This window comes from Schistocerca serialis, chromosome 3 (genome assembly GCF_023864345.2).
Source record: "Schistocerca serialis cubense isolate TAMUIC-IGC-003099 chromosome 3, iqSchSeri2.2, whole genome shotgun sequence".
NCBI classification, from domain to species: Eukaryota; Metazoa; Arthropoda; class Insecta; order Orthoptera; family Acrididae; genus Schistocerca; species Schistocerca serialis.
This window is the reverse complement of record NC_064640.1, coordinates 8,600,311-8,617,528: the sequence shown is the minus strand read 5'-3', so window position 1 is coordinate 8,617,528 and position 17,218 is coordinate 8,600,311. Positions and strand designations below refer to the sequence as shown.

Here is a 17,218-nt window from a genome sequence, read left to right as displayed (position 1 = left end):
GCTCAGAGCCATTTGAACCATTTTTTAAACTGAACTGCGGCGGACAACGCGTTTGAGAGCCCTGCCTTTACAATTGTGTCCTAACGTAACCACAACCTCTTGATGTGCAATGTATCCAAGAAAGCGGCGGTCAGCAACCTGCGGCAGATGCTCGCTTTGCTCACAGCTGGCCTGTAAGAGCAAAGTCAAGACACAAAAAGTTTAGTTTCGGTGCTAAAAGCGAATTTTAACTTCTCGCTTTAGCTACGCGATACCGACCGATGAGCTGTCCTCGTTGGAAGTTGTGTACAGGTTACAGGCGACACAAGCAGATTCCATAGGAAAAAAATGATGGGAAGAAAAATAAGAGCAAATAAAAAAAAGTCAAGATGACGAAAATGGTGTAACAAAAGATTAAAAGTAAAACATAGATTAAAACTACCTAACTGAATATAATAAGCCATTTTCGTAAAGATTTAAAAAAAAAAAAGAAAAAATGTTATCGCCTGGCGTTATTCGAACACCGCGGCATCCGGCATCGTGAACTGTGACGTCACCACCACGCTACGGAAGACCTTCGCATTCTGCTAATATATTTATTTATCTAGAGAACCAGTTGCAACGATAATTTTCTGCCTTCAAAAAATTAGGTTTTACGCTATGTCGTATGAAGTTTACCTACTGTAGGCCGATCTCTGCAATGACGATTGAATATTTGAAGGCGAATCGTGTGTCTTGTGCGGAAGAATCCAGTAGTCTTTGGCTAGTGGTGTGGACGAAATGTGCGTATTTTGTGTGTGTGTGTGTGTGTGTGTGTGTGTGTGATAAAATGCGAGGTAAAAGGGCCGGTCTCAAGATTCGGGATCCAGACGCAACAAGGAAGAGGAGAAAAAAAAAAAAGAAAGAAAGAAAACCAGGCACGTAATTGGAAGTTAATTGACCATTTGCTGTGGCAGTTTGACGACGACGAACAGTTCAGGAGCGACGCTGAACGCCTCTGATTGGAGGAAGCACCTCCAACATGTGAAGTGTCAACTGTCAAGTAACTTTAATCAGACTGTGTTTGAATAAATTTTCCACGAGAGTCAACACAGGATTCTACTGCTATTGCAGTGCACATTCCATAAAGTACTTCTACAGTTTCTGGTGCTTTAATTTGAACTGGCGTTACAATAATTTAAATCACTGTCCTTTTTGTGCCCGATACTCAAACTGTTGTGAAACGAAGTGTAGTGAAACAGTGTGCTGTCGTCGATGCTGCAAGAAATTACCTGTGAAATGAAATGAAGTGTAGTGAAACAGTGTGCTCTCGTCGATGCTACAAGAAATTACTTGTGTATTCAAATAGCTCCGGCGACCATAATTTGGCTTTTTGGTCAATTCAAGAACATTGATATCTAGATCTGTATGCACTTTTATTATACAGGGCTTCTATAAATGATTCATATATATGACTGACACGTGAACAAAACCGTATTCTCAATGAGTTCGCATTGTGTTCACCAGTTAGCGTTATGAATGCGGTGCCTTGCCAGAATGACGACAAATCAAGAAAAGAATTGTTGTGTGTTGAAATACTGTATACGAATTGTTTCTGTACAGAAGCGCAGTGTGTGTTCAGAAGAAAAAAAATGGTTCAGATGGCTCTGAGCACTATGGGACTCAACTGCTGAGGTCATCAGTCCCCCAGAACTTAGAACTACTTAAACCTAACTAACTTAAGGACATCACACACATCCATGCCCGAGGCAGGATTCGAACCTGCGACCGTAGTGGTCGCGCGGCTCCAGACCGTAGCGCCTAGGACCGCATGGCCACTTCGCCCGGATCAGAGAACGTATCAGTGATGCTGTCATCACCATTGACAGGATGTTGCTACGTAACTTGACTATCGCTTGGATATGTGTCGTGTGACCAGAGGTAAGGAAGAAAGGAAAAATTGGGTTTAACGTCTCGTCGACATAGAGGTCATTAGAGACGGGGCACAAGATCGAATTATTTCAAGGATGGGCGAGGAAATCGGCCGCGCCCTTTAAAAGCAAACATCCTGTCATTTGCATGGAGCGATTTAGGGAAATCACGGAAAACCTAAATCTGGATGGCTGGACGCGGGTTTGAACCATCGTCCTCCCGAATGCGAGTTCAGTGTGCTAACCAGTGCACCACCTCGTTTTATGTGACCAGAGGGCCACTCATGGAACATTTGTTGAGTGCGAAATGCAGCATGGTGAGTTTACGGTTGTGTCCATGTACCAGTCAAATTTGTACATGTAACAACTTGGAAACGATTGAATCATTTTTAATACTCATGTTTGTGAAGTGGTAAGTAGCAGAGACTTCATATTATACCAAGGATTAAAGTTCCTTCCCCTTCTGATCACAGATGGGGGAGCGGAAACGATAAATGCTTTTATGTCTTTGTACGAGCTGTTATTGCTGTTCTCCAGTAAAGAGACAGTTTTGATACAGCTCTCCAAGGTAATATATCATCTACGAGTCTTACTGCAACCTACATCCATTTGAACCTGCTTACTGTATCCAGACCCTGATCTAAGTCTAAAATTTTTAGCTCCCACTCTTTTCCCTATTACCATGTTCACTATTTCTTGATGCCTCCGGATAGGAAGAAGGATCCTTTATTGTATGATTATATGATAGCGGAACAAACACTGGTAGCAGTTACTTCTGTAAAATATCTGGGAGTATCCATGCGGAACGATTTGAAGTGGAATGATCATATAAAATTAATTGTTGGTAAGGCGGGTGCCAGGTTGAGATTCATTGGGAGAGTCCTTAGAAAATGTAGTCCATCAACAAAGGAGGTGGCTTACAAAACACTCGTTCGACCTATACTCGAGTATTGCTCATCAGTGTGGGATCCGTACCAGATCGGGTTGACGGAGGAGATAGAGAAGATCCAAAGAAGAGCCGCGCGTTTCGTCACAGGGCTATTTGGTAACCGTGATAGCGTTACGGAGATGTTTAATAAACTCAAGTGGCAGACTCTTCAAGAGAGGCGCTCTGCATCGCGGTGTAGCTTGCTCGTCAGGTTTCAAGAGGGTGCGTTTCTGGATGAGGTATCGAATATATTGCTTCCCCCTACTTATACCTCCCGAGGAGATCACGAATGTAAAATTAGAGAGATTCGAGCGCGTACGGAGGCTTTCAGACAGTCGTTCTTCCCGCGAACCACACCTGACTGGAACAGAAAAGGGAGGTAATGACCGTGGCACGTAAAGTGCCCTCCGCCACACACCGTTGGGTGGCTTGCGGAGTATAAATGTAGATGTGGATGTAGATGTGTCTGATCTAGTCCTTCCCTTTTCACCTCTTATCAGATGTACCCATCGAATCTTCAGCATTCTTTTGTAGCATCACGTTTCAAGAGCTTCCATTGTCTTGTCATCTAATGTATGCTACTTTCATTTTCTCATTTCCCTCAGCATCGCCTGATTTTATTCGTCTACGTTGCACTGACAGAGCCCTTTGCTGTCTCTGATAGTGTGACACAATTATCGACAGACCTTCAAACTTTTATTTCTTCTCTCTGATCTTTAATCTATTTTCCAAATTTCTCCTCTTCACTTTACTTCTTATTGTTTGGCATTGTTGGCTGGGACACTCCGAGGGTTAACTTCAGCCGCCCAATCAGGAAGAGTTTTTTCCTGCGCGATCAATCGCACCTTTGCTTAGTAGATTCTTGTCTTTAAGTGTAGGCCTATCTGTTGAGTGTAGGCGGCTGTAACATGTGTATTCGGAGTCGTGTGATGTGATGTTTGAGTTGTGTGGTGAAGAGAGAATGGACGGGGTGAAACACGGCGCCAGCGCATGGCCTACTCCTCTTGACCAACGCAAATCTTCGCCTGCCGAGAAAATACTGACGATGAAAATTCCTTCCGCTATTTTAACTGCTGCCTGGGAATCAAGCGTCACAGAACAGGCATGCGTTCGTGACATAGCTGCGGAGCCGGGCAACTCTATGTGCAGATGGAACAACAATGCGTGTATGCTGTATGCTACCAACTTGTGTTCCGCACTGCCTCTCTTCCATGTCCTTCATGATTAGGCCTATAATTCTGGCAACATCCCCCAGGCTGTGGCTAAGCCATGTCTCCGCAATATCCTTTCTTTCAGGAGTGCTAGTTCTGCAAGGTTCGCAGGAGAGCTTCTGTAAAGTTTGGAAGGTAGGAGACGAGGTACTGGCAGAAGTAAAGCTGTGAGTACCGGGCGTGAGTCGTGCTTCGGTAGCTCAGTTGGTAGAGCACTTGACCGCGAAAGGCAAAGGTCCCGAGTTCGAGTCTCGGTCGGGCACACAGTTTTAATCTGCCAGGAAGTTTCATATCAGCGCACACTCCGCTGCAGAGGGAAAAATTCTCATTCTGGGAATATTCCTATAGCCTGATCACACATATAAAAGTTGTTTACAAGATCAGTATTGATCATACTATGCAGACTGTGAGGCCGGCATTAATATCCTTGACAACACTGATTTATGGGTACAGGCCGTGGTCCACGGCAAGTTAAAGTGCTCACCACTTCACAGCTAGACTGAAAATGCGGAGTTAGTTAATTTTTGTCCTAAGGCTTGTTTCGACAAGCTAAACCTAGGTTACATTTGAAAATGAGCTAATCAGACGTTATGACCTCTGTAGATGTCTCCTGCAGAAGGAGACGAAGCGACGAGCACTGAAACATGCCTGGGATAAAGGCCCAGTGTCACAGAAGACCAGTATTAACATTGTCTATGTTTAATAATATTGAGTAAATGCAGTTACGTTACATGTGGAATACCTATGTCTTGAATGTCATGATGGACGAGGGTGCCCATACGATAGTCTGTCGGGAGATTCTAGACCAGGGGGGGTTTGGAGTATTTTTAATATTTTTGAAGACGAATAATGACCTGCAAGTAGCCATAAAAACTTTCCACTTCCGACCCTGTTAAAAACCTGGGTAATATGGACTTTTAAATCACTTTCTTTAAAGTAAAATTCCTGACTACACTACGTATCTTCCTTTCCCTAGTCCTCAGGTATGTGCGCGCTTGCATGGCGAGGATGTTTCAGTGAGACTTCCTGATGTTGACCTCAGCAACATTTTGTGTCATCATTGTGCTCCATATTCCTCGTAGATTCCAGTTCCGTGTCTTCATTTCATTGGAATAAAAAGACAGGCCTTTAAATAGTCACCACTTTGATACACACAACAAAGCTCCACAGTATCGTCCGATGGGATTATTCCACGCTTCCATTATAACTAACTGAGAAATGCACCATTTTAAGAAAACAGTTGTTTTCCTATACTTTAAAAACATCTAAATCCCAGTTTCATGAGGTGTTTGAATGGCAGTGCAGACATGGCAGACCATTTTTCCACAAGAGCTGAAACCAGAGAAGGTAATGATGTTGGACGCTGAGGTCGATGATTGAACTCATTTCAAAGGTGTTCCATTGGGTTCAGGTCGGCACTCTGGGCATGTCAGTCCATTTCAGGAATGTTATTGTCCACAAATCATTGCCTCACAGATCTGCTTTATGATAGGGTGCGTTATCATTTGCTGTATGCACTACATAAGGCTGTAAAACGTGTTCGTACCCTTCTGCACTTAGTGTTTTGTTAAGCACAACAAGGGGATCACACCTTAACAACGAAAATCATCCCCATACCATTACACCATCCCATCTGTTCTTCACAATTGGCACTACACATGATGGCACGGAACATTCTCTAGGCATCCGCCAAACTCAAACACTCCCATCGGATTTCCACGAAGTGTAGTGTTGATTCGTCGCGCCATATCACCCGTTTCCAGTCATCCAGTCTTTACATTACCTCAAGTGTTGCTTAGCATTGCCGTAAGAAATGTGTGGCTTATGAGGTTCTGCTCGACAATTAAACCCCATTCTTTTAACTCGCTTTGTACAGTCAGTGTAATAACTGGAACGCTGGTAGCACTGTGGAACTCATGAGTAATTCTTTCCTCTGAATGTATGTGATTTTTGACAGCCGCCCTCAGCGGTCCCTGTCAGTCAGTATAAGAGGCCTCGGTTTAGCTGTGGTTGTCGGCATTGGCTGCTTCAGAAGGCTTGAAATGCCCCTAACGAATTTGTTACTCAGGTGACGTTCACTGAGCAGTCAATGCGCTATCCTGGTCGACCCCTTCTGATGTTCCTGCTTCTCTTCCGACTACACGATACTCCCCACCTGCTCTTATACTGGTGAGTCCACATCTCGTGACATCTAAGGGTCAATTATGCATTACATACAGGTGTTAGGATACTTCTGATCAGATAGTGTGTTTACTGTTGGTAAACCTCCAACTGACTTCTGATTTCTCCGATATGTCTGTCGTCGTCATCCTACGAGATGTATGTGGGAGGAAGTTGCCCGTTTCTTCACTCTACATGGAGGATTCGCTCTAGCAGTTTCAATGGTAAACCTCTCAATGATGTGCAATGCCTCTCCTGTAGCGTCTGCCACTGGACACTGATCAGCATATATGCGAGACTCTCCCATTTGAGAAACTAACCTGTCACGTACGTGCTGATCTTCATTAGACCTTCTCTCTCTGTTCTACTAATCCTACCTGAGCAGGCTTTCTCTTCAGTAGAAAAGAAATTTAGAAACTGTTCACAACGAATTTGACGGCACGTAGCTTAAGATCGCAGGGAAGTAAACGTAAAGAGGACATCCCAGTCAGACTCCTCGTGAACTCCACAGGTAGCCTAGTGTGTAAGGTGTGCAATGCCAATATGACCAATAAAACGTATGTATTAATAATTCAGTGTGATTAGTTGCTAATGTAGACATATAGCTGTATACAAAAAGTAGCTTTTTCCTGTTATATTTCATCAAAATGAGTTCTGCTTTCAGCAAAAGTCAAAATTTTAATGTACGATGATGCAGTCAGTGGTTTACACGTCTGCAGGTGTTACGTTCCTGACTGCGATGGCAGCCCTGTGGGGGCAGATTTCAGTCCCCACTGGTTGCAGAACGCAGTGCCAGTAGACACCCGTGGAGACCTGCTGAAGCCTGCACACTGCCGACGTTACATTCGCAACAGTTCTGTGGCAGCTGACATCTTCAACAGCACGTGCCCTACCTCGCTCTTCACCAACACCACGGAGCGGTGTGATGAATGGGTGTATGAAGGATTTGAAACGTCCATCCAGAGTGAGGTAACAAAAACATACTTCTGGTGTCACAGTTGTAGTCCAGTAATTAAATTTAATATAACACTCACCTCTTACAGTAAATCAAATAGTAATTAGGAAATTTATCTAAATAGAGATTTGCTCTGTGGATATTCCTCTAACTAAACAGGTGATAATATGAGAGGGGAAAAAGACGTAAATTAATACTTGGTAGAAAATAACGAAACAAAAACCAAAATGTAGAATTCCGTGTTCAAATGCTTATTCGTGAAAGAAAATCGAGTAATGTTGCATCATTCAGTAACCGTAGTGCTCCAGAGATGGCTGACTGTAATCAGTACTGGTGGTGAAGCTTCCTGGCAGATTAAAACTGTGTGCCGGACCAAGACTCGGGACGGAGTTCGAGTCTCGGTTCGGCACACAGTTTTAATCTGCCAGGAAGTTTCGTATCGGCGCACACTCAGCTGCAGAGTGAAAATTTCACTCTGGAGTACTGGTGGTGTTAGAAAGTAGCTTAAACCACTAAAACTCAGCAGGACCTCAGGGACTGACTGACTACCTGTACAGAATCTGTGAGTAAATTAGTTCTGCTCTTGAGCATAATTTAGCACAGGTCTCTTGAGCAGAGACATGCTCTGTTTCACTGGGAAAGGGGATAGATTAAACCCATCTACAAAACAGAAAGTGGGATTGTTCCACAGAACTACCATCATACATCATTCCCATCTATTTGTAGTAGAATCCAATAACATATACAGATTAAAAACAGTATTATGTACATTAAATAAAATAATCTGTACATGGGTATCAGTTTGGATATTGAGAACATTGATCATGTGATACTGAACATGTGCTATTGACATGACATGTGACTGAAAGTTGTCAGCAGACACTGAGGTAATGTCTGGCGAGACCCAAGAGACTGTAGCAGTACCGCTGCTGTTCTTGTTATACATTAATGACTTTGCATATTAATATAGATGACTTTGCACATTAATATTAGTTTCAGTCTCAGGCTTTTGGCAGATGATGCAGTTATCTGTGAGGATCTGCCATCTGGTGAAAATTTAGGTTTTTACAAAATACCAGCCTGGAGCTAAGCTTTGCAACTAGTTTTCAGTGTAGACGAGTGTAAAGTGTATCCTTCATGGAATATAAACAGATGATACCCTTTGACTATTGGATTAGTGAGATAGAGTTAATGTCAATTGTGCTGTGCAAATATTTTGGAATAACAATGTTTGGGGAGCATTTACAGACTTGATTGTGTCATGAAAGAATGTGCTCATGACAGATACTAAAAAAAAAATGCTGTGTATCTTACAAGAACCTACTTACAAGATTGATTATAAGGCAGAAATGTATTCAGTGCCCCATGTTTCTATCCTATGGGGTTCATGCAGATCCCATCAAGCAGTCATTCTTCCTGCAGTCCATAATGGCATGAAACAGAAAGAAACCTTAACATATGGCACAAAAAAGATATTTCCTCTGCTACACTTTTACAGTGGTTTACACTGTATTTGTGTGTTGTAGTATGTGCAATTATGATATGAAAACATTATCTGAACATAGTTTCCAAGCAACAATTACCTTAAACTGCTCAAATGTGAATTATGTAGACAGTTCATGTTAAAAAATGCCACTGCTAATTTAAACTCAGTTGCAAGATCCAGCAGATACATTCTGTATTTCGAATCAGAGTTAGTATGTAGACACACACTCATTCCTGGCGGTTTAGAATCTTAATTTTGGAAACTTTTGAGGGTACACAATATGCTTACATTATGTTATTACTGCGAGAAGCAACAGTGATGATTATAAGTAGGCCTCCATTTAACAATATGTAGATAACCATTACCTGTTACTATTTCCATTGGACATATCTGAATGTTTAGCCACCAGCAAAAGATAAACAATTGCCACAAGGTACATCGGAAGAGGCAGGAGTTTTCTCAGGATACATGAATTTTTGTAACTCTTATATAAATTTATAACTGAATTGCAAACTGACTGTAGAAAATCATCTTTAATCTGATTGAAAACATGTCTTCAAATTAAATAAGTAACACTGTTTCTTATTGTATAACAGCTGTGCCAACTAATTTTATTATATTTTTTTCCCAGTGGGATATAACATGTGATGAAGAATTGTGGAAACTTGGAATGGTTGGCACCGTCAATAATTTTGGCTATCTGTTGGGCCTACCAGTATTTGGTTACATCTCAGACAGGTACAAGTTCCCAGACAATGCTCTCGAAATACTGAATTTTTTGAAAAATTGCCAATTTTCTAACAGATAATAAATTTCTTCTTTACAGATTTGGCCGAAAGAAAGTCTTCATGTATGGTATGGGCCTTACAAGTATCTTGGGTTTTGCAAGAGCATATGCAAATAATTATATGACATACTTGGTTCTTGAGTTCCTAGCCATGTTTGTTATGGGTGGAAACTTTTCATCTATTTTTATACTTGGTATGTACTTCTAAATGAAGCACTACTTAGCTATAATGTGACACTTTTCTGTTAAATAAGTCAAATGTCTAATGTATACATATAATGAAATTAACTTCAGTATGATGATTATTAACAATGAGCATTGAGCCTAAAATTTAATATTTTTTCAACTCGCCCATCATGATTAAAAAAATTGCTTTAAATTGGAAGCATGTAAAAATAAAAACCTCTCACTATCATTAGCCTTCCCTCTTTACTATCAAATACCACACTGCTGCATTACTAAAAAATAATACCCATTGAAGCATCCAGCATGTAGGATTATTTGCAAAATTTCAAACTTGTATCTGAATAGACAGCCTATTCTTCAACCTATTAATGCATCTAAATTTTTAAGTTTTTTCTTTAATGTTGATCATGTAAATTCCTTTCCTGAAATGTATAAAATTCGGAATGTCCTATGAGCAAGAAGTCAGCATTAAAAAATAAATACAATGGGCCATTTACTTTGATACTGTACATTACGTATCTCACCATGACGTACAGTCTCTATATAGTGAACCTTCATACTGAGCAGGATGTAAATCCTATAATATTAGGAGGATAGTTGACAAGCCAAAAACTGAGTATTTTAGGAGACAGCTCAAATTTATGAACTGGAGGAATGTTTACATCGTAGTAGACATTAATGATAAATATACATATTTATTTTATATGTCTGAATTATATAATGTCTATCCCATATTTGCCACCAATAACATCACTGTAATATTCTATCAAATGCAAATTTTTACACGGTTGTCACATTTTCTGAACATTAACAGATATTGGGGACACTGTTCTCCACAGGAACATACAATATATTCACCTTACGTGGAAGAATTTACCTTTATTCATTGTGACTAGATGTATGGGAAAAGTTCAGTCTTAGTTATATGGGACTTGCATTCACACATTTCTGAGGAAACTGCAATGTTTTAGATTATGTATCTATCAACCAGGAGCTGATGTGCTCGTTACAGGCAATACTGCAAAATATTGAAAGTTATACAGACAGCTCAGGAAATGTTACAAAAAGATAGTCACATCAAGCAATAAATAAATATAATGTAGGATATAGTGTAGGGGCAACTAGTAGAACCAGGCAGGATGAGCAGAAGGTGACATTAAGAATAAATAACTTATTGGTAACAGAGATATGGAGTGTGGCAATATTCTTATGTTGTTGATACACTGTGCCAGATTCAGTAAATAATACCCTCATAAATCTTAGACCATCAAATCCAAAAAAACCTCAGTGGTATGGGGTGACACTCATTTCACCAGAAGAAGTAATATCCATCATTAAACCTTTAAAATCAAAACATTTTACAGTTGGTTGAAATGATGAATTTTCGCCATAATGCAAGAAAGGGAATAGGAACACACATCAAATTTAATGTGATTTCACTTTCTCCAGTATTCACAAAAAATTTAGAACACTTAATTTGCAAGTGACTTCTTAACTATCTTATTACAATTAATATATTTACCAAGTCACAGTTTGTACTTCTGAGGAGTTAGTGAGGAAGTTATTTGTGTATTTGTGCATAGTGAGCCATCAGTGGTGTTTCAGTACATCAGTTGTTTTATACATTTAATATATTATTATAGAATTGCTTGAAACCAATTCAATATCATTAAACCTTGAAATAACCAACTATATGTTGTTTTGAACCTGTAAGAGGTTTATGCCCAGTCCATGCATAAAATATAAGAACATGAAAACAGAATGGGATTATTCTGAAAGTTATAGGAATTATAGCTTCATAGTAATTTCAGTTCATTCATTCATTTATTTATTGGTCCATTTGATTCATTACATATTTAAACAGTACATTGAATATAGGACAAGTCAAAATTGCGAAAGGGGCAGAAACGCGCACACACACACACACACACACACACACACACACACACACACACACACACACACACACAGAGAGAGAGAGAGAGAGAGAGAGAGAGAGAGAGAGAGAGAATGAATGACAAAATTAATTACAGATGACAATCATAAATTACAAGTGACAAATATAGCAACTTGAATTTAACCATTATTACATAATCATTGTTTACAAGGCTATTTTTATGTTGCTGCAATTTTAAATCACTGGGTAGGCTGTTATATAGCTGAACTGTTATCTGTGATACATGTTTTTGGTACAGTGCTGTTCTACAATGTGACATGTGGTTATTATTTGTGTTTCTTGTGTTGTGACTGTGTATATACTTATTTTGTTGAAGATGTCCAGTTTGGTTTAAAAGATACTCATTTGCGAACAGGATACACTCATATATGTAAAGGCTCAGTAGGCTCATTATTTTCATCTGGATGAAATGTGGTCTACATGTTTCCAGTTTTCTTAGGTTGCAGATAGCCCTGATTGCTCTTTTCTGCATGCTAAAGATCTTTATGCTGGTAGCTGAATTTCCCCAGAAGATTAGCCCATATCGAAGTAGTGCATGGAAGTGTGCATAATACACCTGAATAACTGTTGACTAGCTTGCACTTTTATTTAACACACGCAGAGCATAACAATCTTTTGAAAGTTTTTTTCTCAAGTTCTTTTATATGACAGTCCCATTTTACATTATCTTGAACCCATAGGCCTAGAACCTTAGTGTCAGTAACAGAGTTCAGTAACGTATATTCAAGGAATGGTACTGTAACAAAGTTTTGCACATGTGGAGAAGAGTGGATATTCATAAAGACAGTTTTTTCTTTATTTATTATTATTTTATTTTTTTGAAACCAGCTAGTAATTTGGGACATTACAATATCTATTGCTACTTCCAATGAGATTTAGTCAGCAGCTGTTATTAATATCCTGGTGTCACCAGCAAATAAGATTAGTTTTCCCAATTTAAAAAAGTCATTTATATCATCAATGCAAAGGAGGAACAATAGAGGTCCTAGGACAGAACCTTGCGGCACTTATTGTTGATTTACTGGAGACATGTGTTGTTGTGATAATATTTCCTTGTACTGAAATGTCATCATGCCTTAAAACCACCACTTGCTGCCTGTTTTCTAGGTAAGATCTTATCCACTGATTTGGGATTCCTCGGACACCTTTTTGATCTAATTTGTGAATGAGGAAGTCATGGTCAATTATGTCGAAAGCTTTTGAAAGTTCCACAAAGATACCAGTAGCATCTTTTCTGTCATTGAGTGCTTTAAGCACAGCTTCTATGTACTCATACATTGCTGCTGTTGTAGACTTTGATTTACTGAATCCATGTTGATTTTCTGAGAGTAATGAATTAGTAGTCTATTGCAGAAAATGTTCTCAAATATTTTGGAGAAAACACTGAGTTGGGATACTGGATGATAATTATTTACATTTTCAGAGTCCCCTTTTTGGAACAGTGGAGTTACTTTAGCTGTTTTTAGGCTATTCGGAAAGATTCCAGTTCATAAGGAGTTGTTTAATATATATATTAGAAGTTTTAATACATTATCAGATGACTTTTTAAAGACATAGTCTGGCACACCATCCAGTCCACATGAATATTTGTTTTTGAGTGACCTTATTATTTGTTTCACCTCTGTTTCCGTGATTGTTTGAAGGAACATAGACTTAACACTAGCATTTAAATAATTTGGTAGGCATGTAGGTCCATCGTCATACTGATTTTCGATTAACTGCTTTGCTATATTAGTAAAGTACATGTTAAACTTTTCAGCTACCTCTTTTGGATCTGAGTGTCTGTTATTTTCAATCTGAAGAGAGATATTTTGTGAAGTTGACTGTTCTGTACCAGTTTCTGCTCTAATAACCTTCCATACAGCTTTCATTTTATTGTTTGCATTTGAGATGTACTCATCATTTTTCGTTTTTTTGGCTTCTTTTATTACCTTGCTGAATATTTGGTTGTATTTTTTCACATAATTTCTGAATTCTGGAGTAGTATTTCTGTGCTTAATAAGATGGCGAAGAATTTTTTTCTTTCTACTGGAAGTTATAATGCCTTTTGTTACCCAACATTTATTTTTTACTATCTTAATCCTCCTTTTTTTCATTAGAAACGCTATATGAAAGTAGTGAAAATATACATTGTGGAAACCGTCGAACATGCTATTTACTTCAGTTTTACTAAAGGCATAGCCCCATGTTTCCCTTGACAGCATAAAATTAAACACTCTAATGTTGTCATCACTGAAGTCTCTTTTTTCAACTATTTTAGCTTTTGGTCCACACTTAGTGTCTTATTGCTGTTCAATAGACAGGAGCTGAGCTTCATGGTCACTGTAACCCATATTTATAACGTTAGTGCTAAAATTTAGGTCACATAGTCTTATAAAAACTTGGCCAACTGCAGTTTTACTATCAGCAGTAATTATAGTTGGGGAATTGACTGTGTGTTTAAAACCAAAACTATTGACTGTATTTAACTTTTCATTTCTATGATTCGAATCTTGTAAAAAATCTACATTTACATCTCCACAAATAACCACTTTCTTTCTCTCACACTTTATAAAATTTAGCAGCCTTTCAAAATTTTTAATGAAAATTTCCCAGTCCCCAGACCTATATAGTATGACAACCAAAATATAAACATCTGTCAAATCAACAACACACAGCTCAATGGCTTTATCTCTTGCCAAGCTTTGATAATTTTCTACTGCAGTAAATTTTAAATAATCTTTTACAAAAATAGCTGCTCCACCACATTTACTATTGCTTCTACAATAATAACTGGCAAGCTTGTAACCCGGAATCACAGTTGACATAATCTGGTCTTTGTCTAACCAGTGTTCACGATTTATTAATTCAAACTTGAAATAACTTATTTTCTAGAGATTGAACATTGTGGTGTAAGAGTTTTAACACATTAGTATACTTATTAGCAGATGTATTTACCCATGATTGACTATTTATCTTGCAATTTGCCTTGTTCACTGTTTTTTGTGCGATATTCGAGTCCTTGTCATTTGATGTGAGTGCGGGTAACTCGGGACACTGATGCAGTGGCCTTCAGCTTACATGTTGCTTGCTTCCTCTTGTTAATAAAAAATCCTTGTGGTGATTTGGCTGCTTTGTACCACATAACTGCTAAAATTCACAAACAAATTGTTATTTCCATTGGAGATTTAGCTAGACATAGTTACATTATAATGAAAAAGGCTGGTGTAGTTTGTTGAGTTTAATTCCAGAATTTCATATTGTACAATACTGAATGGTAAGTTCTCGAGCTATGCTAAGGTTTTCAGCATCACAAAAAGTGCTTGCAGTGAGCATTAAAAAATGACCTTTCAAAACCTCAACAGACCAACTGTTCTAATGCTAGAAGATCAATAAAAACCTGCAGATAGGCTTGGGTATATTAATCACTCTTTCTCAGTTCTTATATTCCCCAGTGAAGTTTATTATGGATGAAAATAACAACTCATTTTTGTTCAATATTTCTAATTGGCACTTCAAATCTGATATGACAATGTAAATATATTTTGATCTTTATTTTCAAATGTAGGTATGGAGCTCATGGGACCAAAACGCAGAGCTGTGGCTGGTATAGTCATCAATGCATTTGATTCCTTGGGTCCAGCAATATTGGGTTTAGCGGCTTGGTGGCTGAAGGACTGGAAGAAACTAATTTTGGCACTTTATGTACCATCCCTTTTATTCATAGCCTATTATTGGTAAGTGTTTCAAGAGCTAGGAACAATCATGCAACAATTTGTAGCAATAATAGAATTAAAACAACAATACTGCATGTTTGTAGTAAAATTTTTAATATTCCCAAAAGCTGCAGGTCTTCTGAGAATTCAGTGGTTAGCACACTGGACTTGCATTCGGGAGGACGATGGTTCAATCCCGCGTCCGGCCATCCCGATTTAGGTTTTCCGTCATTTCCCTAAATCGCTGCAGGCAAATGCCGGGATGGTTCCTTTGAAAGGGCACGGCTGACTTCCTTCCCCGTCCTTCCCTAAACCGATGAGACCGATGGCCTCGCAGTTTGGTCTCTTCTCCCAAAACGACCCAACTCCTCTGAGAATTGCCTTCTATCTGATGAATATTATGGATTCCTATGGTACTTCTGTTTTACTTGAATTATGTTGTGATTAGATATTTTTATTTTTGCTTTAGTATTTAAATTTTGCTCTCTTGCACAAGTGCAGCAAAAATGCATAAAGGAAATGTGCCTCTTATATTGAATTATTAATATAAGCTAATATTTGTAGTAATTAGCTAAATGTTTATTTTACTTATTATATTCCCACAGCAATTGAACACAAAATTTGCAACTTTGGAAATTTCTTCACTAGACTTCAGTTGCTCCGGCTTAATCATTTAAATATATTTGTAAATTTTGTTATTAAGTTTATCCTCCCTCTAGCTCTTTGCAATAATAAATAATAAATTTCAGGATGAGCATACAAATGATTTAAGACAGGGAGGGGGAGCAATTCATTTTCATGGTGAATACCAAAATAGTTTTAAAGTTTCATGACAAATGGTTCTAGGCACATTTGCTAGACATTCCAGCTCTCTTCAAATTGATATTGAACTGATTGTCTGTCTTGCAGTGTTCTTTAGGGAGACAGCTACCCCGATGTCTCCTCCCTTCCCCACTCCTGCACCCCCCCCCCCCCCCCCCACCCCACCCAATCCTGCTGGGTATATTCATGAATTCTGTGCTGAAATTACATCATTGTTCACCATTAACTTTTCTCCAAGTTTCTATTCAAAAACTTTTTCATCACTTTTTCTGAGCTCTGCTGGGCTAAAATGTACAGTTTCATGAAGATGTTGTAATTAAACTTGTATAGTGTGCCATATAGAGTGGGAAATTATTTGAATATTTGATATAGTCTAACTATCAGTGGGAGTTCTTTCACTCTGGGATGTAGAGAGAATATTTCTAATCTTTTGGAAACATTATTACAGTGGGGGAAATGTGGGCTTAAAGGTATGCTGTTAATTGCAGGCACCAAATTACTACTGTTCTACAAAACTTTTGTGTATTACTTGTTTACCAGTACACAGAGCACACGCTATCACATGTATTGATAGTCTCCAGCTTTTCTCCCTTTATATTGCATACAGATCATTCTAAATGTCCACATGTAGATAAGTTTTTCCTTCTGCATTGAATGCTAGATATTTCCAGGCTTCATGAAAACAAATTATCCCTTTAAAAAGGTAAAGGGAGGGCTCGGCTGGGTGGGGGGATTTGCATGAATCCACAGAATACAATGTCACTTGTGATAAGACTCCTACTGCTGAAGAAACTGCATGCCCTACTCAAGAATAATTCACTGAAAATCACAACTTTTGCTGGATGTGCACAACTTTTACTGGATACACGTAAGTGAAATTGTAGGAACTAGTTGAGTGTGGTCATGCATCACCATTTATCTGTGACTGGCAGAACAATCTTTCATTTGCAATCTTGTTGACAAAAGTAAAAAATATTTCTAAAGCGTCCTTGTGGTGGTTGACATCACTATTGGTGGGTAGATCTGACCTGTAATAGAAGCAATATTTGGTTCCAGTATGTGAGCATCATCTAGGTGACAGTTACTCAAAACTTTGAAGTGCCTGTCAGAAATAGTGTGTGTCGACTTGCCCTTTGTGGCGA

The 17,218-nt window shown here is 38.8% G+C and overlaps 1 protein-coding gene across 1 annotated transcript in view; it reads left to right on the top strand.

Annotated features, from left to right (window-relative positions):
* Positions 1–17,218, top strand: part of LOC126469663 (organic cation transporter protein-like) — a 546,524-nt gene that overhangs the window by 464,221 nt on the left and 65,085 nt on the right. The window contains exons 4-7 of the mRNA XM_050096803.1: positions 6,908–7,157; positions 9,261–9,367; positions 9,456–9,610; positions 15,107–15,275. Coding sequence (XP_049952760.1) covers positions 6,908–7,157; positions 9,261–9,367; positions 9,456–9,610; positions 15,107–15,275 — 681 coding nt within the window. The remainder of the gene's footprint in view (positions 1–6,907; positions 7,158–9,260; positions 9,368–9,455; positions 9,611–15,106; positions 15,276–17,218) is intronic.